This window comes from Eulemur rufifrons, chromosome 8 (genome assembly GCF_041146395.1).
Source record: "Eulemur rufifrons isolate Redbay chromosome 8, OSU_ERuf_1, whole genome shotgun sequence".
Taxonomy (NCBI): Eukaryota; Metazoa; Chordata; class Mammalia; order Primates; family Lemuridae; genus Eulemur; species Eulemur rufifrons.
This window is the reverse complement of record NC_090990.1, coordinates 106,560,585-106,581,076: the sequence shown is the minus strand read 5'-3', so window position 1 is coordinate 106,581,076 and position 20,492 is coordinate 106,560,585. Positions and strand designations below refer to the sequence as shown.

The 20,492-nt window shown below is 36.2% G+C and overlaps 1 protein-coding gene across 1 annotated transcript; it reads left to right on the top strand.

Moving 5' to 3' along the window:
* Positions 1–274: 274 nt before the first annotated feature.
* On the top strand, positions 275–19,678 carry SEC22B (SEC22 homolog B, vesicle trafficking protein). Its single transcript, XM_069478892.1, has 5 exons — positions 275–490; positions 7,561–7,670; positions 11,894–12,054; positions 14,082–14,228; positions 19,517–19,678. Exons 1-5 carry the CDS (start codon positions 416–418, stop codon positions 19,669–19,671), a joined length of 648 nt encoding a protein of 215 aa, XP_069334993.1. The 5' UTR covers positions 275–415; the 3' UTR covers positions 19,672–19,678.
* Positions 19,679–20,492: the final 814 nt, after the last annotated feature.

The following is a 20,492-nucleotide window of genomic DNA, read 5'->3' as shown; positions in this document are numbered from 1 at the left end:
TACCCTTCATCTCGATACCCACCAACTCCCACTCTTTCCCAGCTCGCTCCCAAAACAAAGTATCAGGAAGTAGAAAATTCTGTTTCAGTTTAAGTACCACGCCCCCTCAAGGGGCAAGGCTTATTCTAAACTCAACATCCAGAAAAGTGGGCTGGACCTTGGAAGTGTATGAAGGTGGAAGGAAAGATTGCGGAACCAGTGTTGCTGTAGTTGTAGTTCTCGGTGGGAATCCAATTCTGCGGACCGGTAGTGGAAAGCTCTTGAGCTGTTTCCGGCCACCTCAGCTGGAAGCTGAGACGCAAGCAGCCGGATCTTCGGGAACTGAGCTAGAGGTATAACTGTTGTTGCCGCGGAGGAAGTGAGGACGACACTTACGGCTGTCCGGGCCAGGGTTGGGTCCCAGTAGCCTGTGAAGATGGTGTTGCTAACAATGATTGCCCGAGTGGCGGACGGGCTACCGCTGGCCGCCTCGATGCAGGAAGACGAACAGGTGAGCTACTACTAGATTCCCGCGACCCCAAGTCCCTGCCAGCGTGCTTTGCTCTCCGCACCGGATTTCTTCCTAGGACGCAGTAGACCCTTGTGACCTCCCAGGCACTCCCCACCCCTCTGAAGTGTTCTTTTATCTTTTGGTGGTGTAAAGACTAGTGTGAGTGGAATTTTTCCTGAAGGCGGAGTTAGATTTTTGTGTTACCTGTTTCTCTTTAGAAAAACACTTTGGAGTAGGGATAGGTTCGGCTATTGTGATCACCCAGTGTTCTCTGACTCTTCAGGGACTTTGTTAAAATCAGGACTTCTAATTTTCTGCTGCTAATAAGGCTACTGACAAACCTTGGAAAAAATCAGCTCCTAAATTCTTCAACTCTTTTTAATGTAGCACCTGATCCTTGGCCTAGCTTGCTGACATCTTTTGAAAGTGAGTGAGGTCATTATTGCCACATGTAAGTACTTTTTAAAGTTCATTATAGTACCTTCTTTCAAGAGTAAGGCCAATTCCCAAGTTTCCAATAAACCTTATCAAAATCCTGTAATGCGTTGTACCTTGTTTTATTTTTTTTCTTTGTCTTTCGATAAATTGAGTTTCCTAGCAGGCAAATGACAGGTCTTAATCATCTTTGTGTTCTCTGTAGCTTTTACAACAGCAGCTTTATACTAGGTGTTTAAAAATATACTGAATTGATTTAAAACAACTCCTCTACATATTTTAAAAAGAAGATGCTTTGTTTCAAAAATAACGAGAGAAATTTCAGGTGTGAGACAAATTCTGGAGCAAGCTTGGGAGGTCCCTGAAGATGAGAGGCTGAGAATGGAATTTTTATAACTTACCTAAAGTGATCGATTTTATTTTTCTTTCTCATACAACCCAAGTAATTTTTTAAAACTTCAAGGCTTAATAAGATGAATTGTAGAGAAAAATTTTTTGCACATTTCTTCTCTTAGATTTTTCATTCATATATTCATGCTGAAAAAAAAAAAATCTTATTGAACACATCAAATGTGCCAGGCATGGTGTTAATGCAGGGAGTTAGAGGACACAGTCTCTACCTTCATGGAGCTCATAGTCTAGAGGAAAAGTCAGATAACTTATAAAATTATAATGTAGTGTAACTGCCATGGTAGAGGAAGAGGGTTCTGTGATTGAATATGGAAAAGGTATCTAAGTTGGTTTTGGTAGATCATGAAAGTCTTCCCACAAGAAATGACATCTAAGCTGACAGTAGGACCTCATAGTAAGGAACTATTCTATTTGATTATATGCCTTTTTAGGTTTGATTTGGAAAAATGTTTACTTTCACTTTTAGGAGAGTAATAATGCACATAATAAAGTTGCAGGCCATGCTAAGTGAAATATATTCTGTTCATACCACAAAACAAAGTCAAATCAATGAAATAAATTGTGAAAAATATAACATACCCTGAATTTTCAATTGTGCAATGTTTTACTCTAAATTCTCCAATTTGTTGAGAATTTTCTAGGACCACTCTGCAGGAGTGTAATTGTTCAAATGAGCCCAGGAACATTATTTGAACAACGGAGATAGTGTGGTGAAATTTCCTTGAAGTATATGAAGAAATAGTTTCCCCCCACTTGGTGGCAGGTGGAATCTGGTCAGTTTTCCAACTATTGCATTGAATTCCAATGTGGTCAAAGAATACAATGTGGTTTTGAAAGTGTGCTTAACTTTAGTAGGCCCCTACTCTCTGCCTTGAAACTTTATTGAGAAATTAATTGATTTATTATTGTTTGTTTCTTAATTCTAAATTTGGCATTGATTTGGTATTGGTCTACCAGGAAAGGTTGCTTTGTTTAATTGACAAGGAAAGAAGTTTTACACAAAAATATGTTGTCATTGTAATTCTATAGTGTTTTCATTTAGGAATTTTGACTTTGAATAATAAAGTTTTTCCTAAACTTTAATGTCTGTGAAAATATGAATTAAAACTTATTCTTACTACTGTAATAGTATACAGAACATTTATAAGAGCACCTGCTACATACCAAGCACTGTGCTAAGCCTGTTAAGTGCCTTATTTCATTCAATCCCTGTACCAACCAAATTAGAATAGATACCATTATTATCCCCATTTATAGATAAGGAAGCTCTGAGGCTTAGAGAGGATAGGTCATTTTCCTGAGGTCACACAGCTAATAAGTAGCATAATGGAATTTTTCATCAGGACTTCTTTACCTCGACACTGTTGACATTTTGAGTTGGATAGGATAATTCTTTGCTATGGAGGACTGTCCTGTGCATTTTAGGATATCTGGCAACACCTCTGGGCTCTGTCCCCTAGATTTCAGGAATACCATCACCCTCTCCACTTTGTTGTGACAAGGAAAAATAGCTGGAATATTTTATACACAGTGTTTCCTTTATGCTTAACTAGAAATTTAGGCTTAGGGCAGATAGATGGGATTTTCTCCCCAAACCTAGGCTCCATAACTGATATGCTATCTATTTCCTTTCTACTTTCTTTCATGGTTTGTTTCTCCTTTTAGGATTTCTGCAATTTCTTTATCTACCTTTCTGTTTTACCTCAAAATTACTGGCGTTCTCTTCCCTTTTATTTTCCCCAGTGCTGTGGAGTGCAGTCCAGACTTGCAGAAGGTGTTAGATCTAACCAAGCAGACAACAGGAAGCTCCAAGAAAGCAGATAATCTGTTGTACAGTTAAACTGCCTTACTCTCCTAATCATGAAGGGTTGATAAATCAAATTACTGTAATTGCTTTTAGAGGAAAATGGTTGGTTCTTGGTGCTGCTGGACTTTGACCAGCTGAATTCAGCAGGAATTTGAAAATGATAAGAGCTTATGTAAACATTCTTAAAAAGGCAAAAGATGATATTTAATACAACTAGTTGTTTAGTAGTCCCAGGTGACAGCAAGGAAAAGTATTTGGTTGTGTGGCAGATTACTACCTTGCACCTTTTGTAGTATATAGAGCCAAATCTTAAATATGTTATTCGATAACCTCAAATTTATTTCACAATTTGTCCAGTTACTGTAATCCACTTCATTATTGGATTATTAATAGATATCATTATACCATATGCAAAGTTCATTAATCTGTTGCAGATGAAGTAGAAAATAGAATAAGGACATCTAAATATTTTTAGGTGGACTGGCTGATTGTGGGCCCTTTGTGACTTTGATCTTGAAAGCAAACTAAAGGTCATTCTGTGAAGCAGTGGTTATGTTGTTTTGTGAGATCCAGATCAGAGCTGCCACGTGGTTTCTTAGCATTTCCTATGAATTAGATTTAGTATAAAATAGTAAGACATTACCTAAAAGGTGGATGTATCATTGAAGCAATTTCAATTATAGAGATGGCATAGTATAATACTTAGGAGCAGTAACTCTTAGAGCCAGATTTCCTGGGTTAAAATCCTAGCCCCTCCCCTTTTAGCCTGGAGTCCTTAGGCAAGTTTGACTTGTCCAATGAAAAATAGGCATAGTAATTCTAATCACCTTATACGGTAGTTGTGAAGATTAAATAATGAGTTAAATTATATAAAATGTCTAGAACAATGCCGGCAGAAAGTAAGCACTTAATAATTTCATTTACCCATTTCTGAAGAATCTCTAATTCCATCTTGCCTTTCTTATAGTTCATAGACTAGAATTGCACACAATAAATACTCTGGGTGCAAATATGTAATGAACAGGAATAAATTTATAATTTTTCTCATTATAAAATTAATCCATGCTTATTATAGGAAGTTCAGTAAATATGTACAAGCAAAATGACCAAATGTTAGTGGTGATTATTACTTATAATCTCTTCTCAAATTGTATCTATTTTGATGATTACCTTAAACATACTTGTGTGTGTATTTGTTTAAAACTAAATAATTAATAATATTGTAAGACTGTTCCTAATTTTTTTCCACAATCTCTATGTATATATGTCCCCAGTATTGTATATTGACAATCTTTGCTATGTTGTTTGTAAATTCCTGAAATTATATCATGCTTTTGGCTGTAGTTTCTTGTAGTTGATACAGTTGTTAGTCTCTTTTTCTCAGATTGCAGTAATTTTTACAATGTTTCTTATAAAGTCAAAGGATTTATACCAGTCTTTATGTGACTGACAATTTTTTGCCATCTTTTCTTCAACTAGTCCTTTTAAGGTGCTCACCTGCCTTTAGCAAAGAACTTAATACTTGACATCTGTGGTTGTGGTTATTTAAAACATACCAGTGTCAGAACCCTACCTCCAAGATGCTGGTTTAATTGGTTTGGGGGTGGAGATTGAGCATGAGTAGTTTTTTTAAGATCCCCAAGTGATTCTAGTGTGAAGCCAAGGTTGAAATTCTTCTTGATATTCTTTCTTGCCACTTTGGTGCTATTTCCAACATTTTTTGCATCCCTTTTTATTACTCTTGTGGATTCAAATCTCTTCAGAATGCCACATAATGGCATTGGTGGAACAAACAGATTGGTAAGTACCATTCAAATTTAGAAAAGTATGATATTATGTACCAGTTTTATTGGTTGAAAGCATGTGATCTTATGCACTTTCCTTTACTGGCTGACCATATATTAGCAGTACTGTTTAATATGATAATGCTAATGTATATTATATGTTAATTATTATAAAGTACTATTTAATATATAAAACTGTATGTATATATACACATACATGCTTATATACATATGTTACTGTAGAAATATTTCTCAAATGAACAGCATTATAACACATAAGAGGCCGGGCGTGGTGGCTCACGCCTGTAATCCTAGCACTCTGGGAGGCCGAGGTGGGCGGATCGTTTGAGCTCAGGAGTTCGAGACCAGCCTGAGCAAGAGCGAGACCCCATCTCTACTAAAAATAGAAAAGAAATTATATGGACAGCTAAAAATATATATAGAAAAAATTAGCCGGGCATGGTGGCTCATGCCTGTAGTCCCAGCTACTCGGGAGGCTGAGACAGGAGGATCGCTTGAGCTCAGGAGTTTGAGGTTGCTGTGAGCTAGGCTGACGCCACGGCACTCACTCTAGCCTGGGCAACAGAGTGAGACTCTGTCTCAAAAAAAAAAAAAAAAAAAAAAAAAAAAAAAACACATAAGAGCAGTGCTAAACAAAATAAATCTACAGACTAACACTTCAAGTGGACTCTGCATAACTCCCCTGGTTTATCTCATGCTTACTCACCTGCTTGTTCATATTGAAGTTTCCAGTTCATTTTAAATGTAGCTTAGGAACTTACTGTCCTATACTTGTACATTTGCTGATCGGCCACCTTATCATTTTACCATTGCTTCCTTGTTTTTTCTATTAGCTAAGTGGTATACTTTCTAGAATTTTAAGATATCACTTTGTACTGTCTCAAAATTAGACCTCAGACTCATACCCTGGGAGACCCTAGTATAAACAGTTTCTATTTAAACATTTTCGTTATTAACATCTGTCAAAAGGAGACTGTGTTCTTATCTTCAATCCAAAATACATAATTCTGAAGTAGAATAATTCCTTCCCATCACATGGCAACATCTCAGTCTGTTTGGGCTGCTATGATAAAATGCCATAAACTGGGTGGCTTATAAACAACGGAAATATATTTCTCCAGTTCTGGAGGCCGGGAAGTCCAAGATCAAGGTGCCAACAGATTGGGTGGCAAGTGAGGGCCTATTCCCGGTTCACAGATGGTGCCTTCTAGCTGTGTCCTCACATAGTGGAAAGGGCAAGCTAGCTCTCTGGGGTCTCTTTTATAAGGGCACCAATCCCAACCATGAGGGCTCTACCCTTATGACCTAATCACCTCCCAAAGGATCCACTTCCTGATACTATCGCGTTGGAGGTTTATAACATGGATTTTGGTAGAACACCAACAAACATTCAGATCATAGCTAATAGAAAGCCCCTTCTGTCACCTGAATGTAGATGAATAAACAATGTATATTTGCTTTCCGTTCTTTATGCCCTTCATTTTCCTGTTGGATCTAGTAGATTAGTGAGGTATGATTTTCTCCTTTTGAAATGACACTGTTATTTCCCCTAATAGATTTTTTCCTTCTTTTTTTTTTTTTGAGACAGAGTCTCACTCTGTTGCCCAGGGTAGAGTGCCGTGGCGTCAGCCTAGCTCACAGCAACCTCAAACTCCTGGGCTCAAGCAATCCTCCTGCCTCAGCCTCTTGAGTAGCTGGGACTACAGGCATGTGCCACCATACCTGGCTAATTTTTTCTATATATATTTAGTTGTCCAGCTAATTTCTTTCTATATTTTTTTAGTAGAGACAGGGTCTTGCTCTTGCTCAGGCTGGTCTCCGAGTTCAAACGATCCTCCCGTCTTGGCCTCCCAGAGTGCTAGGATTACAGGCGTGAGCCACCACGCCCGGCCCCTCTTTTTAATTGTAAAATTTAGAAATTATTCAAGAAAATATTTTCTGTAATTATAGCATCTGAATGTTATTTTCATTTTTGTTTCTATATATTCCTCTGTATTCAAACTTTTGCTGTCCAAACTCAGGAACTAAATAGATTTATGCTGTAAAGGGTATTTGACTTTCCAACTTTTTGTCTCTCGTCTTGCTCATTTTTACCTAATTGCAATCATAGTGTTCATAAAATTTGCAGTTATGGATATATACATTTAGTTTTGCTTAAATGCCCAATAATGTAACATTTTGTGGAAGATTCTGCTTGATATTCTAGCATAAAAATGAAATTCCTCGATCTGTTGTTCCCAGAATTTTCCCTGAGTATAGCACATGCCGTACAGTTCTGTACCAGTAACTGTAGAAGTAAATGGTTTAGGAGGAGGGTACTGTCCTAATAGGAAAGAACATTGGATTGAAAGTTAAGCATGCCTTAAATGTGGTCGAGGTATGCACTTTTGCTTCTTAGCAAATAGCTAATGTGACCTTCTTGAAGAACTAGGGTTTAGGTTTTCCTTTTTGCTCTAAAACTAGGTCATCTTTCTTTTGCTAAAATAAATCTTAATAACCTTATGTAATTGAAGGACCTTATTCATATAGTGTTCTCATAATATCATGGTGCTTCTCACTAATTAATAGCTTTTTTTTGTGGATAATTCTTAAATGAAAGTGTCTTATTTCAGTCTGGCCGGGACCTTCAACAGTACCAGAGTCAAGCTAAGCAACTCTTTCGAAAGTTGAATGAACAGTCCCCTACCAGATGTACCTTGGAAGCAGGAGCCATGACTTTTCAGTGAGTATAATCCTGATTTCTTTATGATCATTTAAGTATGAAATATGGTAATGTAACACCTGATAAGAACAGTAACAACTTTTTAAAAGTAAAGATTACCTTAAAAATATAGTCTCTTCATAGAAGCAACTTCCCTGGCTCTAATTCTACAAACTAAAATCTTGGTTTGTTTATTCAACAAGCTTATAGTAATTTAACCTGTTAATCTGTGTCTAATGAATTCTATATTCATCATGCAATAATGGATAACTTGTTGCTCTAGGAATATCTTGGAGCCAGCCACATTTACGTTAGTACCCTTGCTCAAATGTTACTAACAGTGTAACTTTGAGCAACTCAAATAACTTCTCCAAGCCTCAGTTTCCTCTATAAAATGAGGAAAATAATCACAGAAGTTTTGAGAGGATTAGGAGGGAATCCATGTATGTTACTTAGTATCTTGCCTGGCACATAGGGAATAGTCAAGAAATATTATTATTTAGAAAAAAGAAAGTTATAAAAGATAACCTAAGAGCATCTCAGTGGTTATAGACAACACATACAGTTGAGAAAGGGATTAAAGATCCCTTATTTGTAGATTTTAAATTATCTACAAATAATTGGTGTTAAATGTTTAATACATGTTTAGTTTGAAGCTGATAAAACAGGAAGTAGATTAAAAAGAAAAAGAATACAAGAAGATCAAAGGAAAATAAAAAAGGATTAACTAAATAATCTTTGCTATTTTAGGGACCCAGATAATAAGGTAATTTAGGCCGGAAAGAAACCTGCTGTGTTTAACTTAAAAAAAAAAAAAAATCTTCACCTATCAAAAACAAGTACACCAAAACAGAAACAAAACCCTGGCCTATTGGTTAAGAAAATGGTGAACATTACATTTCATAAGGTATTAATTTGCATAGTATCTGAAACTTTTTGTATTAATCTAATTTTCAACACCAAAAAAATATAGCCACTTGATATATATATACTTTCTTTATCTCTACCAAAGGTTAGGGAACAAAAGACCTCGGAAAGTTCTCGAGGAATTGAGAAGAGATTTTCTTCTGCCTGGTTCCTTTAGGACCTTTATAATATCATACCCTTTATTTCCAGCCAAGAGCTATTTATTAAAGATTTATTCTTTGCCAGACCTTGTATTGAGTCCTGCCTTTAATGTCCATACTTTTTAATGAGCATAGAGACACATACTCAAACAAGTTTACATAATACCTTAGAGCAAAAAATGCTACTAATTGGATATAAATAAAATGTTTTGGGAGTAGAGAGAAGGAAGCAATAAATACCTATTTGTGGGGGATAAGTTTGAAGAAGTGGAATAGAGGAAGGGAGAATACAGAGAAGTTTCACAGAAAAAAAATCGTAGTAGAATTGAGTATATGAAAATGAATAGGATTTTTCCAGGTGCATAAAAGAGCATTAACAGTTAGAAAAATCGGCCGGGCGCGGTGGCTTACGCCTGTAATCCTAGCACTCTGGGAGGCCGAGGTGGGCGGATCGTTTGAGCTCAGTAGTTCGAGACCAGCCTGAGCAAGAGCGAGACCCCATCTCTACTAAAAATAGAAAGAAATTATATGGACAGCTAAAATATATATATAGAAAAAATTAGCCGGGCATGGTGGTGCATGCCTGTAGTCCCAGCTACTCGGGAGGCTGAGACAGGAGGATCGCTTGAGCCCAGGAGTTTGAGGTTGCTGTGAGCTAGGCTGACGCCACGGCACTCACTCTAGCCTGGGCAACAGAGTGAGACTCTGTCTCAAAAAAAAAAAAAAAAAAAAAACAGTTAGAAAAATCAACATAAGCAGAAAGCCACAAAGATATAAAGAACCTAGCTTGTTGGAGAACAGCATGCTGTTTGGTGTATTAGGATATATGACAGAATGTGGCTTACGCTTATTTTGAAGGACTGTACCAAGGGGTATACCAAGGAGTATGATTTTATTTTATAGGTATTGGGAGACCCCTAGACTTTGTAAGCAGGGTAATGTGGTATATTTACTTTTAGGGAATAAAACTGATGTTATAAAAGATGATGTAGACTGAAGGCAAGGTGACCAGTGAGTTTAGGTGCCCAAGCAAGATTTGAGAGATGATATAATAGTCTTTAAATCCTCTGTGCAGCCCTAGGATGCCTCAGAAACCACATAGAAAGGTCAAGGATGGGAGTATATATAATGCTTAGGACTCTTAAACTCCTACTTATTTTTTCCTTTTATTTTTAGTTGACATATAATAAGTGTCATATTTATAGGATACCAAGTGATGTTTCAATATGTGTATACAGTGTGTAATGATCAAATCAGTGTTATTAGCCTATCTACTGCCTTAAACATTTATCATTTCTTTGTCTTGTGAACATTCAAAATCCTCTCTTCTAGCTTTTTGAAAATATTCATTAAATTATAGTTAACTGTATTCACCCTACAGTGCTGCAGAACACCAGAACTCATTCCTCCTATTAGCTGTAATTTTGTATCCATTAACCAACCTCTCCCCATCCTCCCCTCTCTCCTACCCTTCTCAGCCTCTAATATCCACAATTCTACTCTGTACTTCCATGAGCTCAAAAATTTTTTTTAGCTCCCACACATATGAGAGAACATGCAGTATTTCTCTTTCTGTGCCTGACTTATTTTGCTTGGCATAATGTCCCCCAGGCTCATCCCTGTTGCTGAGAGTGATAGGCTGTCTTTCTTTTTATGTCTGAATAGTATTTCATTGTGTATATAAACAACATATTTTCTTTATCCATTCGTTTGTTAATGGACCCTTAGGTTTGTTCCATATATTAGCTATTGTGAATAGTATTTCAGTAAACATGGAGGTGTGTGTATCCCTTTGATATACTCATTTCCTTTTCTTTTTATAAATATCCAGTAATGGGATTGCTGGATGAGATAGATGAAAGTTCCATTTTTAGTGTTTTGAGAAACCTCCGTAATGGCTGTTCTAATTTATATTTCTACAAATAGTGTATGAGTTCTTTTTTTCTCCACATCTTTGCCAGCACTTGTTATTTTTTGTCTTTTTGATTATAGCCATTCTAACTGGGGTAAGATAATACCTCACTGTGATTTTGATTTGCATTTCCCTGATAGTTAGTGATGTTGAGCATTTTTTCATATATTTGTTAGTCTTTTTTTATGTCTTGAGAAATGTTTATTCAGCTCCTTTGCCCACTTTTTAATAGGATTATTTATTTGCTGTTGAGTTGTTTGAGTTCCTTGTCTATTCTGGATATTAGTCTCTTGTTAGATCAATAAAACTAGACCCCTGTCTCTTATCATATATAAAAATCAACTCAAAATGGATTAAAGACTCAAACATAAGACCCAAAACTCTAAAACTACTAGAAGAAAACATGGGAGAAACACTTTAGAACATTGGTCTAGGCCAAATTTTATGGCTAAGACTTCAAAGGCACAGGCAACAAGAACCAAAAAATAGACAAATGAGACTATATTAAACTAAAAAGCTTCTGCACAGCAAAGGAAACAGTCAACAGGGTGAATAGACAACCCTTGGAATGGTGAAACTATTTGCAAACTCCTATTTAAACTAAAGAACTTCTGAATATGTTTTGTTGAAACAAAGAGTACTATGGCTAAAAAGAAGTTTGAAAACCACTTAGTAGCCTAACCTTTTCCCAAGAGTATCTCAGACGTACAGTCATATAGCCCTTTCTAGAATGCCAGGGAACTCATCACAAGAGGAAATCAGTTCTATTGTTGGATGGTTTCCAGTTGATTACAGAGTTCTTCTAGCCTGGAAATTAGGCAGTGTTATTAGTCCTGAAGCCACTGTTTTCTATACCCAGCAAATAATATGGCATTTACCTTCAACTTTTAAGTATCCACAGAAATTTCTAGTTTCACTGTTTTTGGCCACAAGGAGTTTAAATATGTGTAAACTAGTTTACTACACAGAATCAAAGGGTGGATAGAATCACAACTCTGAATTTTTCAAGAAGTCAGATAGTAAGATATGTTCATTGAAGAACTGTGTAATGAATGAATAAAAATTATATTATTATGTCTAAATACTCCTTTTGGAATATACTGCCAATAATGGAAATATGTTTGCTTTCTGATTCCAAGGATTTGTGGTTTGAAATTTACTTTCTGATTTAGGCTAGATATTTTCAAAAGCTTGTATGGTACTGAGATTCTGCTTCAACCTGTTGGAGGTACTGTTATTTACAAACAACTTTTTTATCTTTCCAGCTACATTATTGAGCAGGGGGTGTGTTATTTGGTTTTGTGTGAAGCAGCCTTTCCTAAGAAGTTGGCTTTTGCCTACCTAGAAGATTTGCACTCAGAATTTGATGAACAGCATGGGAAGAAGGTGCCCACTGTATCTAGACCCTATTCCTTTATTGAGTTTGGTAAGTTTTTGCCCCTCACTTCTCTATCAAGGCAGCAAACAATAAGGAGAAGCTATTTGTTACACACTGATATAATATTGACAAATTTTTTCTCGTGTTTACTTACTGAAGTTTTGGCTTCTGCCTCCTCACCCATTCTACCTCTTTATATCTTTTTGAATGAATTAGGCTTCCTTCTTATAAGTAATTTTCTTTAGTCTTTTATTCTTTTCCTCATAGAACCTGTTGCCTTTTGACCCTTTTTGTTATTTGGTTTGGTTCTTCATTAAGGTCATGTGGAATAGGAACTGTGACTAAAGATCTACTTGATTGTCATATAATAGCTGATTTCATCTTTCCCCCAACCCATAGACACACACTCACAGTAAAGTTTACCTAATGGAGATCAGAATTTAGAAATCAGAAAGAATGGTGCTTTGTTTCTTTTAGTAGAATAACATCCTTTAATTTTTAAAAAAAATAGAAGATAAATGGTATTGATGGTATTAGGGGATAATATTTACTACATTTAGAAGTGGTAAGTGTGGGTGTCTGTATTTGTATAAGAATTATAGAAAGACTCATTACCAATCAGACCTGGTAAAGTATCTGGTGGCAATAGATCAAAGGTAAAGAACTTAGTACATTAAGTACAAGGAGTGAAGACAGGTAGGATCAGGCTACATCACTGAAATTTTTGGTTAAAAAAGGACGTAGTTTTACTATCTCAGAATTTCTGAAGTGTTTCAAGTTTGCTAGATAAGTATGTCATCTTGCTTTTCAGAAATAGAGAAAATTTGGCAAAACACTCTAGTGTTTCATAACTACAGGCTCTCCAAATGCTAATTTATATAATGTCCAGTTTTTCAAATTTTGTTTTTGAAGACAGTAATAGTCCAGTAAACTCAAAAAAAAAAAAAAATAAGACAAATGTATCAGGGTCACACAGAAAGTAGATGGTATACTCAAATTATTGATAGCTTACGGGATTATATACAAAGTTATGAATGGGCTATAGGAGAACCACAAGGGTAACCTGGGATTAGTAGCAGTAGTTGTTACTATCCTTAGGCCTGAAAGTGTAAGGGGAAGGAGTAGTTTCTGGAACTGAAAAGGAGAAGATTTATAGAGAAGGCCAACTTGAGAGAAGTAACTTTTGGTAGAGGGAACTGCCAGCCCAAAGTGACTTTTCAGGAAGGAGCCAGGGGAATAAATACCGTGTTCTCTTTCTTCCCTACTGTTGAGGCTCCTTCATCACCTGAGCCTAACTGGAAGCCAAAGGGTGCATTGATGCACTTCATACAGGCCAGTTTCCCGGGTCAGAAAGCAAGGTGCAGAAGGGTGGAGAGGAGATCTGAAGAGGCAAATGAAAGGTGTCCAGCACATTTAACTTAAGATTTTTGCCAAACATTAAAAATGTCTGTACTAATAAGTTATTCTTATAGTTTTGAGAAATACAGATGCAGGCTAAAAATGGATAAGGCTGCAGTTTTATATTGGTATTTTGGGAAACTCCCTATCACATGTTTGCTTTATCTGAGTTTTATGAATGGGGTAAAATTGGGAATGTATATTAAAGAAAGTACTTTAAGGCAATGTTTTTCAACTTTAATGATCATTAACTCCTTTTGCCATGTTAGGCTATAATGATACTAGAGTGTTGCCAGTGTTCTTCTAGGGAATATGTACAGTTAAGTGAGGAGGAGAGTTAATGTGTAGAGTTAAGGACCTAAGTGTCCTCAGAATACAGTTTGAAAATTTCTGCTTTCAGGAAAGGCTTACTATCGTGAGTCTTAATTTCTCTAAGGCTTCTGATAGCAAATACTTCTAATTCAAAGGTGTCCAAAGGCATTTCTCCTGAATGGTCACCTAGTTATGTATTTACATTTTATGAATGAAGAGATCAAAGCCCAGATTTTGAAACTCACCCAAGAGCTTGGTTAACCATGGACACTGGCAGATCTAGGCCTACACTCAGTACTTTTGGTCCCTCACAACTTTGTTGGGTGTGAAAGAAGTTGTTAATGGTCACTTCTTCATCATTCTAGATACCTTCATTCAGAAAACCAAGAAGCTCTACATTGATAGCCGTGCTCGGAGAAACCTAGGCTCCATCAACACTGAATTGCAAGATGTGCAAAGGATCATGGTGGCCAATATTGAAGAAGTGTTACAACGGGGAGAAGCACTCTCAGGTATCTAAAAGCAGTAAGAGTCTTATGAAGAAGTAGTTCTCATTCCATAGGCAAGGATAGCTTATTTTGCAGTACCTTTTGTGCTGTCAGATTCTACCTAGGACTGTTAAGAATTCATTTGTCATTACAAAGCTTCCAAAATGATATGTTTTTTTCCTCACATGATTATTTTTTGTTGAGTTGGAGCAGTGTAAAAGACTCGTGCATATTAGAAGTAATTACTGTTTCCAAGGTTTACAAAATAAACTATGCAAAAATAAATTATATACAGAAACACTTGCACAAATTAAGGGAAATGAAAAGAAGAATGAGAGAAAATTGTCGAAGATTTATTGCAGTGGTTTCGTGAGTAGCCTCTATGGGAGACTTTACTGCTGCCAGATCACTCTTTATAAAATGCCATTTTCATCAAAGCATTCCTTTCTGAAAAAGTTTGGAACTACAGGATATGATCCAGTCTGCTCTCTACTTACTTTTCATTCATTCAGTCATTGTTATTGAGTACTTGCTGTGTGTAAGGCATTGTGCTCTGTATGTGGAAGATAAGGAGATTACAAATGTCTGTTATTCTCCTTAGTTCGTAAGCATTCTCCCTCAGCCAGGTCAGCTTCCTCACCATCCTTAATGGTCCGTTCTCACCTGAGACTGACCCTGTCCTTTAAGACCTAGACAAGAACTGCCTCTTCAGAGAAGCCTTCCTTGGTCCTTATAGCCCACATTCCATTCATCTCTTCTGTACTTTAAACTCTTAACACACTTAATTACATAATTGTTTTTACATATAATTATATCTTTATATGTTTGTGTTTATTTACCTAATTCACATTAAATATATATATTTATTAAATATATATTTACCCAATTAGCACATATAAATATGTATTAATATATTTATATTATATAATATATTTTATATAAATGTTTTTATATAAATATTTAAATATACTTAAGGTAAATTAGGTAAATATATATGTAAAATTGGGTATTTTTACCTATAGTTATAAAATTATAGGTAATTAGGTAAAATTAGGTTAAATATATTCATATATTTGCGTGAAGTTTAATTGTTACCTAAATATTTAATATGAGCACATAAGCTTTTATTTTTCTTTAAATTCAGACAGGGTCTCACTGTGTTGCCTGGGTTAGAGCACAGTGGTACCATGATAGCTCACTGCAGCCCCAAAATGTTGGGCTCAGGCCATCTTCCTGCCTCAGCCTCTCCAGTAGCTGAGACTATAGGCGAGCAGCACCATGCCTGATTTTTTTTTTTTGTAGAGATAGGATTTCACTGTGTTGCTCAAGCTGGTCTCTAACTCCTGGCCTCACCTCAAGTGACTTCCCGCTGCCTCCCAAAGTACTAGGATTATAGGTGTGAGCCACAGCATGTCCTAAGCTCTTTAAAGATAGTATTTTTGTGTTTTATGTCTATTTCATTTACTTTCATATTCCTCATAGTATTGGTCACAAGTAGATTTCTTAATAAGTATTTCTTGAATTCAGCCTTGCTACATATTCATTAGTAAATGAGTTTTTAGTTATTATGAATGGCAAACTTTAACCTTTATGTTAGTGATCAGCAGTTATCCCAGTATATAGCTTCACGCTCTTTAAACATCAAATTTTGAATGAGTCTGTGTAAGTTTTCATCAAATGGACTCATAGTTTCTACCTAGGATAAAGTAGACCATCACAGGAATTCTTCTTAAATCCAAAATTTTTATATTCGTGAGTTTATCAACAGTGCAAACAATGCTCTTCTAGTGCTTTGTTGTTTGCTACAAAGCTGATATGCTGATTGAAAAAGTACGTTTTTACCCCTAAGTAGCTTCAGGGTACTGGTTGGGAAGATAAGAAACGTTCTCACAGAGTAATTAATAGTCTAAGGGAACAATTATCTCACTGTGTTTTAGGCAATATTCTATGAGGATGTGTATTATTTAATCTTTATAATAATCCCATGTAAAGTACATGATATTAAACCAGTTTTACAGATAAAGAAGCAGAGACTCAGGAAAGTTACATGGCTTACTAAAAATTATAATGCTAGTACCTAGAAGAACCTGGTCTTCTGGGTTTTTATCCATTTTCAGTGTACGATAGTTCTAAATGAACATATAGATAACAAGAACCATAATAATAGTTATATAAGAATAGATACGAAAGGAAGTAGACTATAGAAGGAAGGAGGGAGTAGAATATAGAAAGAAGTAGATAAATGTGAAGTGAACAAGAAAGATTTCCTGAATTTAGTTGGATTAAGAAGGAGTGAAGAGTGATATTTTAAGTGGAAGAAAAAACATATCTGAACAGAGCATATTTGAAGGACAATAAAGGGCTTAACCTACCTTAAAGAATATTTTCTTCTTTAAGTTTCTTCATAAGAATCCATCTTTTATAGCTTCTTCTCTTTCTGATTCCTAGTTTTAGAGCTAGTCTACTTTGCATTTAAGACCCAAGAGTAGTTCCTGTGTGTTCTTTCAGTACAATCAAATTATGTCCCTTTTTACTACCTACATATACCTATTCTTTTATGTGTTTCAAAATGTTCCTAGATAGAGGAATTCTCTTAACTATTACTTACTTGATATGGCCCAATAATTGTTCCTCTGTCCAGTTATTCTCAGCAGATGTAGATTCTTTCAGCAAATGTTTGTTGAGCACTGACTCTATTCCAGGCCTTGTTCTGCACTCAGGATGTAACAGTAAACAATAGTTAAAAATCCCTGTTCAATGGAGTGTACATTTAGTAGCCTGGCTGAAAAAATTCCTTGAGCATTGTCATGGTTATTTCTCACCCCTAACTGTTCTCTTTCATGACTAGATGTTTTTCTTACTCACACAATCAGTTGCTAAGTTAGATGTGACTATCATGCCTGTGTTATTAAGTAATGTCACATTTCCCAATCAAAATCAGTCTCTATTAAGCAACTCTAAATATTCCAAAAGCATTCTCTAAGGAAGAACAAACAAATTCAGATTGCATAATGGTTTTATAAAAATTTAAAGAAGTAAAAAGTTGGTCAGAATTTATTTACATCAAGCAGAGAGTTTGTTTTTAATGTGCCCTGTATTTTAATCTGATCTAACTTATATCTATCTGGCTATTTCTCTAAGTGCTCAATTAACAATTATAAGAAGATAACAACATTATAGATGGATGTCCTTGGGGGTGGGGGGGGGGGGAACAAACTTCAGAAAATTCTAAAAAACTTAATTTACTAGATACTGGTACTTTTTAGCACTTGTTTTTGTTTTGGGTTTTTTTGTTGTTGTTGTTGTTGTTTTTTTTTGGTTTGTTTGTTTTTTTTTTGTCGTTTTATTTATAGAGACAAGGTCTCTTGCTGTGTTACCTAAGCTGGTCTCGAACTCCTGGCCTCAAGCCATCCTCCCACCTTGGCCTCTCAAAGTGCTGGGTTTACAGGCATGAGCCACTGTGCCCAGCCACCTGTTATTATATTTTAGTTACAATACAACTTTCATATGTCTGTTGAAATGTAATTTCTGATAGCCTTTTAATTTTGTAATAGTCTTTACTAAGTGGAGGATCTTAGAATTTTTTTTTTTTTTTTTGGCAAGGTAAGCACAAAACAGGGTTTATTTTTTTCCCCTTGTCTATTATTTTTTTTTTTTATTTCATCATATTACAGGGGCACAAATGTTTAGGTTACATTTATTGCCTTTGCCCCACCCAAGTCAGAGCTTTAAGCGTGTCCATCCCCCAGATGGTGTACACCGCACCCATTAAGTGTGAATATACTCATGCCCTCCTCCCCGCTGCCACCTGCCCGACCCCCCATGAATGTTACTACTATATGTGCACATAAGTGTTGATCAGTTAATACCAATTTGATGGTGCATACATGTGGTGCTTGTTTTTCCATTTTTGTGATACTTCACTTTGTAGAATGGGCTCCAGCTCTATCCAGCATAATACAAGACGTGTTAGATCACCATTGTTTTTTGTGGCTGAGTAGAACTCCTTGGTATACATATACCACATTTTATTAATCCATTCATGTATTGATGGGCACTTGGGTTGTTTCCACGTCTTTGCAATTGTGAATTGTGCTGCTGTAAACATTCTAGTGTAGATGTCTTTTTTTCCTTTGGGTAGATGCCCAGTAATGGGATTGCTGGATCAAATGGTAGTTCTGCTCTTAGCTCTTTGAGGTATAAAACAATGTTTATTGAGGAGAGAAAGATAGGATTACAGAGCAAGAGCAAAATATAGCTTTACAGAGTAAGAGCAAAATATGTTCACCACAAAACAGCGAATGAGCCCTTTTTTGTAACAAAAACAGCTAGAAATTTTAATAGTCATCCTTGAAGTATAGCCTAAGACAGTGTCTGGGTAATTGAATTTACTAGTTGTCTGAGTTTTATTTTACATGGATTATCGTTTTTTAAAATATGCAAGAATGTGATTTAGACCATTAAAAGATTATGAAGATGATTATAATTATTAGAAAAATGTCAGCTAGAATTTACTAAATGTTTACCATATGCAGACATTATGCTCATTTTACAGGCAATCTCATGTACTACAATCTTATGATATAGTTACTGTTACTCTCCTCATTTTATATATGAAGAAATTGAGTTTTAGAGAATTTAAGTGACTTGACCAACATTGTATGGCTGATACAGCTGATATTTGAACCAAAGAATCCAAGGCCAGAGCCTGTACTAACCACCTCACTATACAGCCTCAAGAATTTGAACATAGGCCAGGCACGGTGGCTCACGCCTGTGATCCTAGCACTCTGGGAGGCCAAGGCAGGAGGATCGTTTGAGCTCAGGAGTTCGAGACCAGCCTGAGCAAGAGCAAGCCCCATCTCTACTAAAAAAATAGAAAGAAATTAGCTGCACTACTAAAAATATATAGAAAAAATTAGCTGGGCATGGTGCCGCATGCCTGTAGTTCCAGCTACGCGGGAGGCTGAGGCAGGAGGATTGCTTGAGCCCAGGAGTTTGAGGTTGCTGTAAGCGAGGCTGACGCCACAGCACTCTAGCCCGGACAACAGAGTGAGACTCTGTCTCAAAAAAAAAAAAAGAATTTGAACATAATTTGTTCTGATAATTTTAAAATGTATTGTAGATTGTACAGTGTTTCAGGATCATGAATTAATCAATATATACAACCTTACCTTTAAAATAAAAATGATAATTTAAGCTTCATGGTTGATTTTTGTAGTGCCACTCATTTTGGTTATTTTTATGCCTTAATACTTTTGATAAAATACTTCCAGAGACTAATTCATATTTTTCTTTTTCCTCTTTGACAGCATTGGATTCAAAGGCTAACAATTTGTCCAGTCTGTCCAAGAAATACCGCCAGGACGCGAAGTACTTGAACATGCGTTCCACATACGCCAAACTTGCAGCAGTAGCTGTATTTTTCATCATGTTAATAGTGTATGTGCGATTCTGGTGGCTGTGAAGTAGTGAATACAGTCACTGGTGAGGGAGAACCTAGAACCCGGTAGGTGTATGTTTTCAGGAAGCTGAGCTCACAGGGATGTGTATTAGAATCCAAGTGGAACTTCTGCCTCTAAAGACCTTGCAAGAAAAGACCATGTCCTGAAAATGAAGGGTTACGCCTCATTTAATGAAGCTTGACCTATGTAGAAAGTCTCTTTGGGGGGCAGAGGCTTTCTCTGGGTGCTAAGCCATATATGTTAGGGAACAGTAGATTGTTTTATTTTGTTTTTTTCCTTCCCAGTACATTTTTAAAACATCACTGACTGGGACATTCTCATTCTGTAATGGAGCCATCAGTGAGATTTAGCTTAGCCAACCTGTGCTAGCAACATTTTGAAATTCCTTCAAAGAAGGCAGCCCTGTGGGAAGTTTTTTGCCTCTAATCAACATTCCTTTTGTTGGTGACAGTTGTGATTTTCAGTAATCTGAGTTTTTGATGGCCTTTCAAACAAGACTCCAGTATGTGAAGGTTAATTGCTGTGCTGCACAGATCTTGTCTATTGGCCCCGGTAGGAAGTTAACCTTTGTTGTTTTCCTTTTGTATTTTGCTTATTGCACAATTGCTTTAGGATTAAATGAATTATATTAAGATGCCTTGAAATTATATTATAGCACTCCTTGATTAAGAAGCTAAAATGTTTTCTCTCATTTACTCCTTATACAAGACTTAAATTCATTTGGGACATTATTAACTTTATTTTACAGCATCTGGTGTATGTTAGTGTGAGTATAGCACACGGATAGTCAGAGGCCCCTGGCTTAATGAGAAGAAGGATCCAG

Bases quoted from the DNA above. Each gene is read 5' to 3' on its own strand.
- SEC22B (XM_069478892.1), top strand. From the start codon at position 416: ATGGTGTTGCTAACAATGATTGCCCGAGTGGCGGACGGGCTACCGCTG. The intron at 12,055-14,081 runs GTAAGTTTTTGC...TCATCATTCTAG, and splicing joins CTATTCCTTTATTGAGTTTG to ATACCTTCATTCAGAAAACC. The intron at 14,229-19,516 runs GTATCTAAAAGC...CCTCTTTGACAG, and splicing joins ACGGGGAGAAGCACTCTCAG to CATTGGATTCAAAGGCTAAC.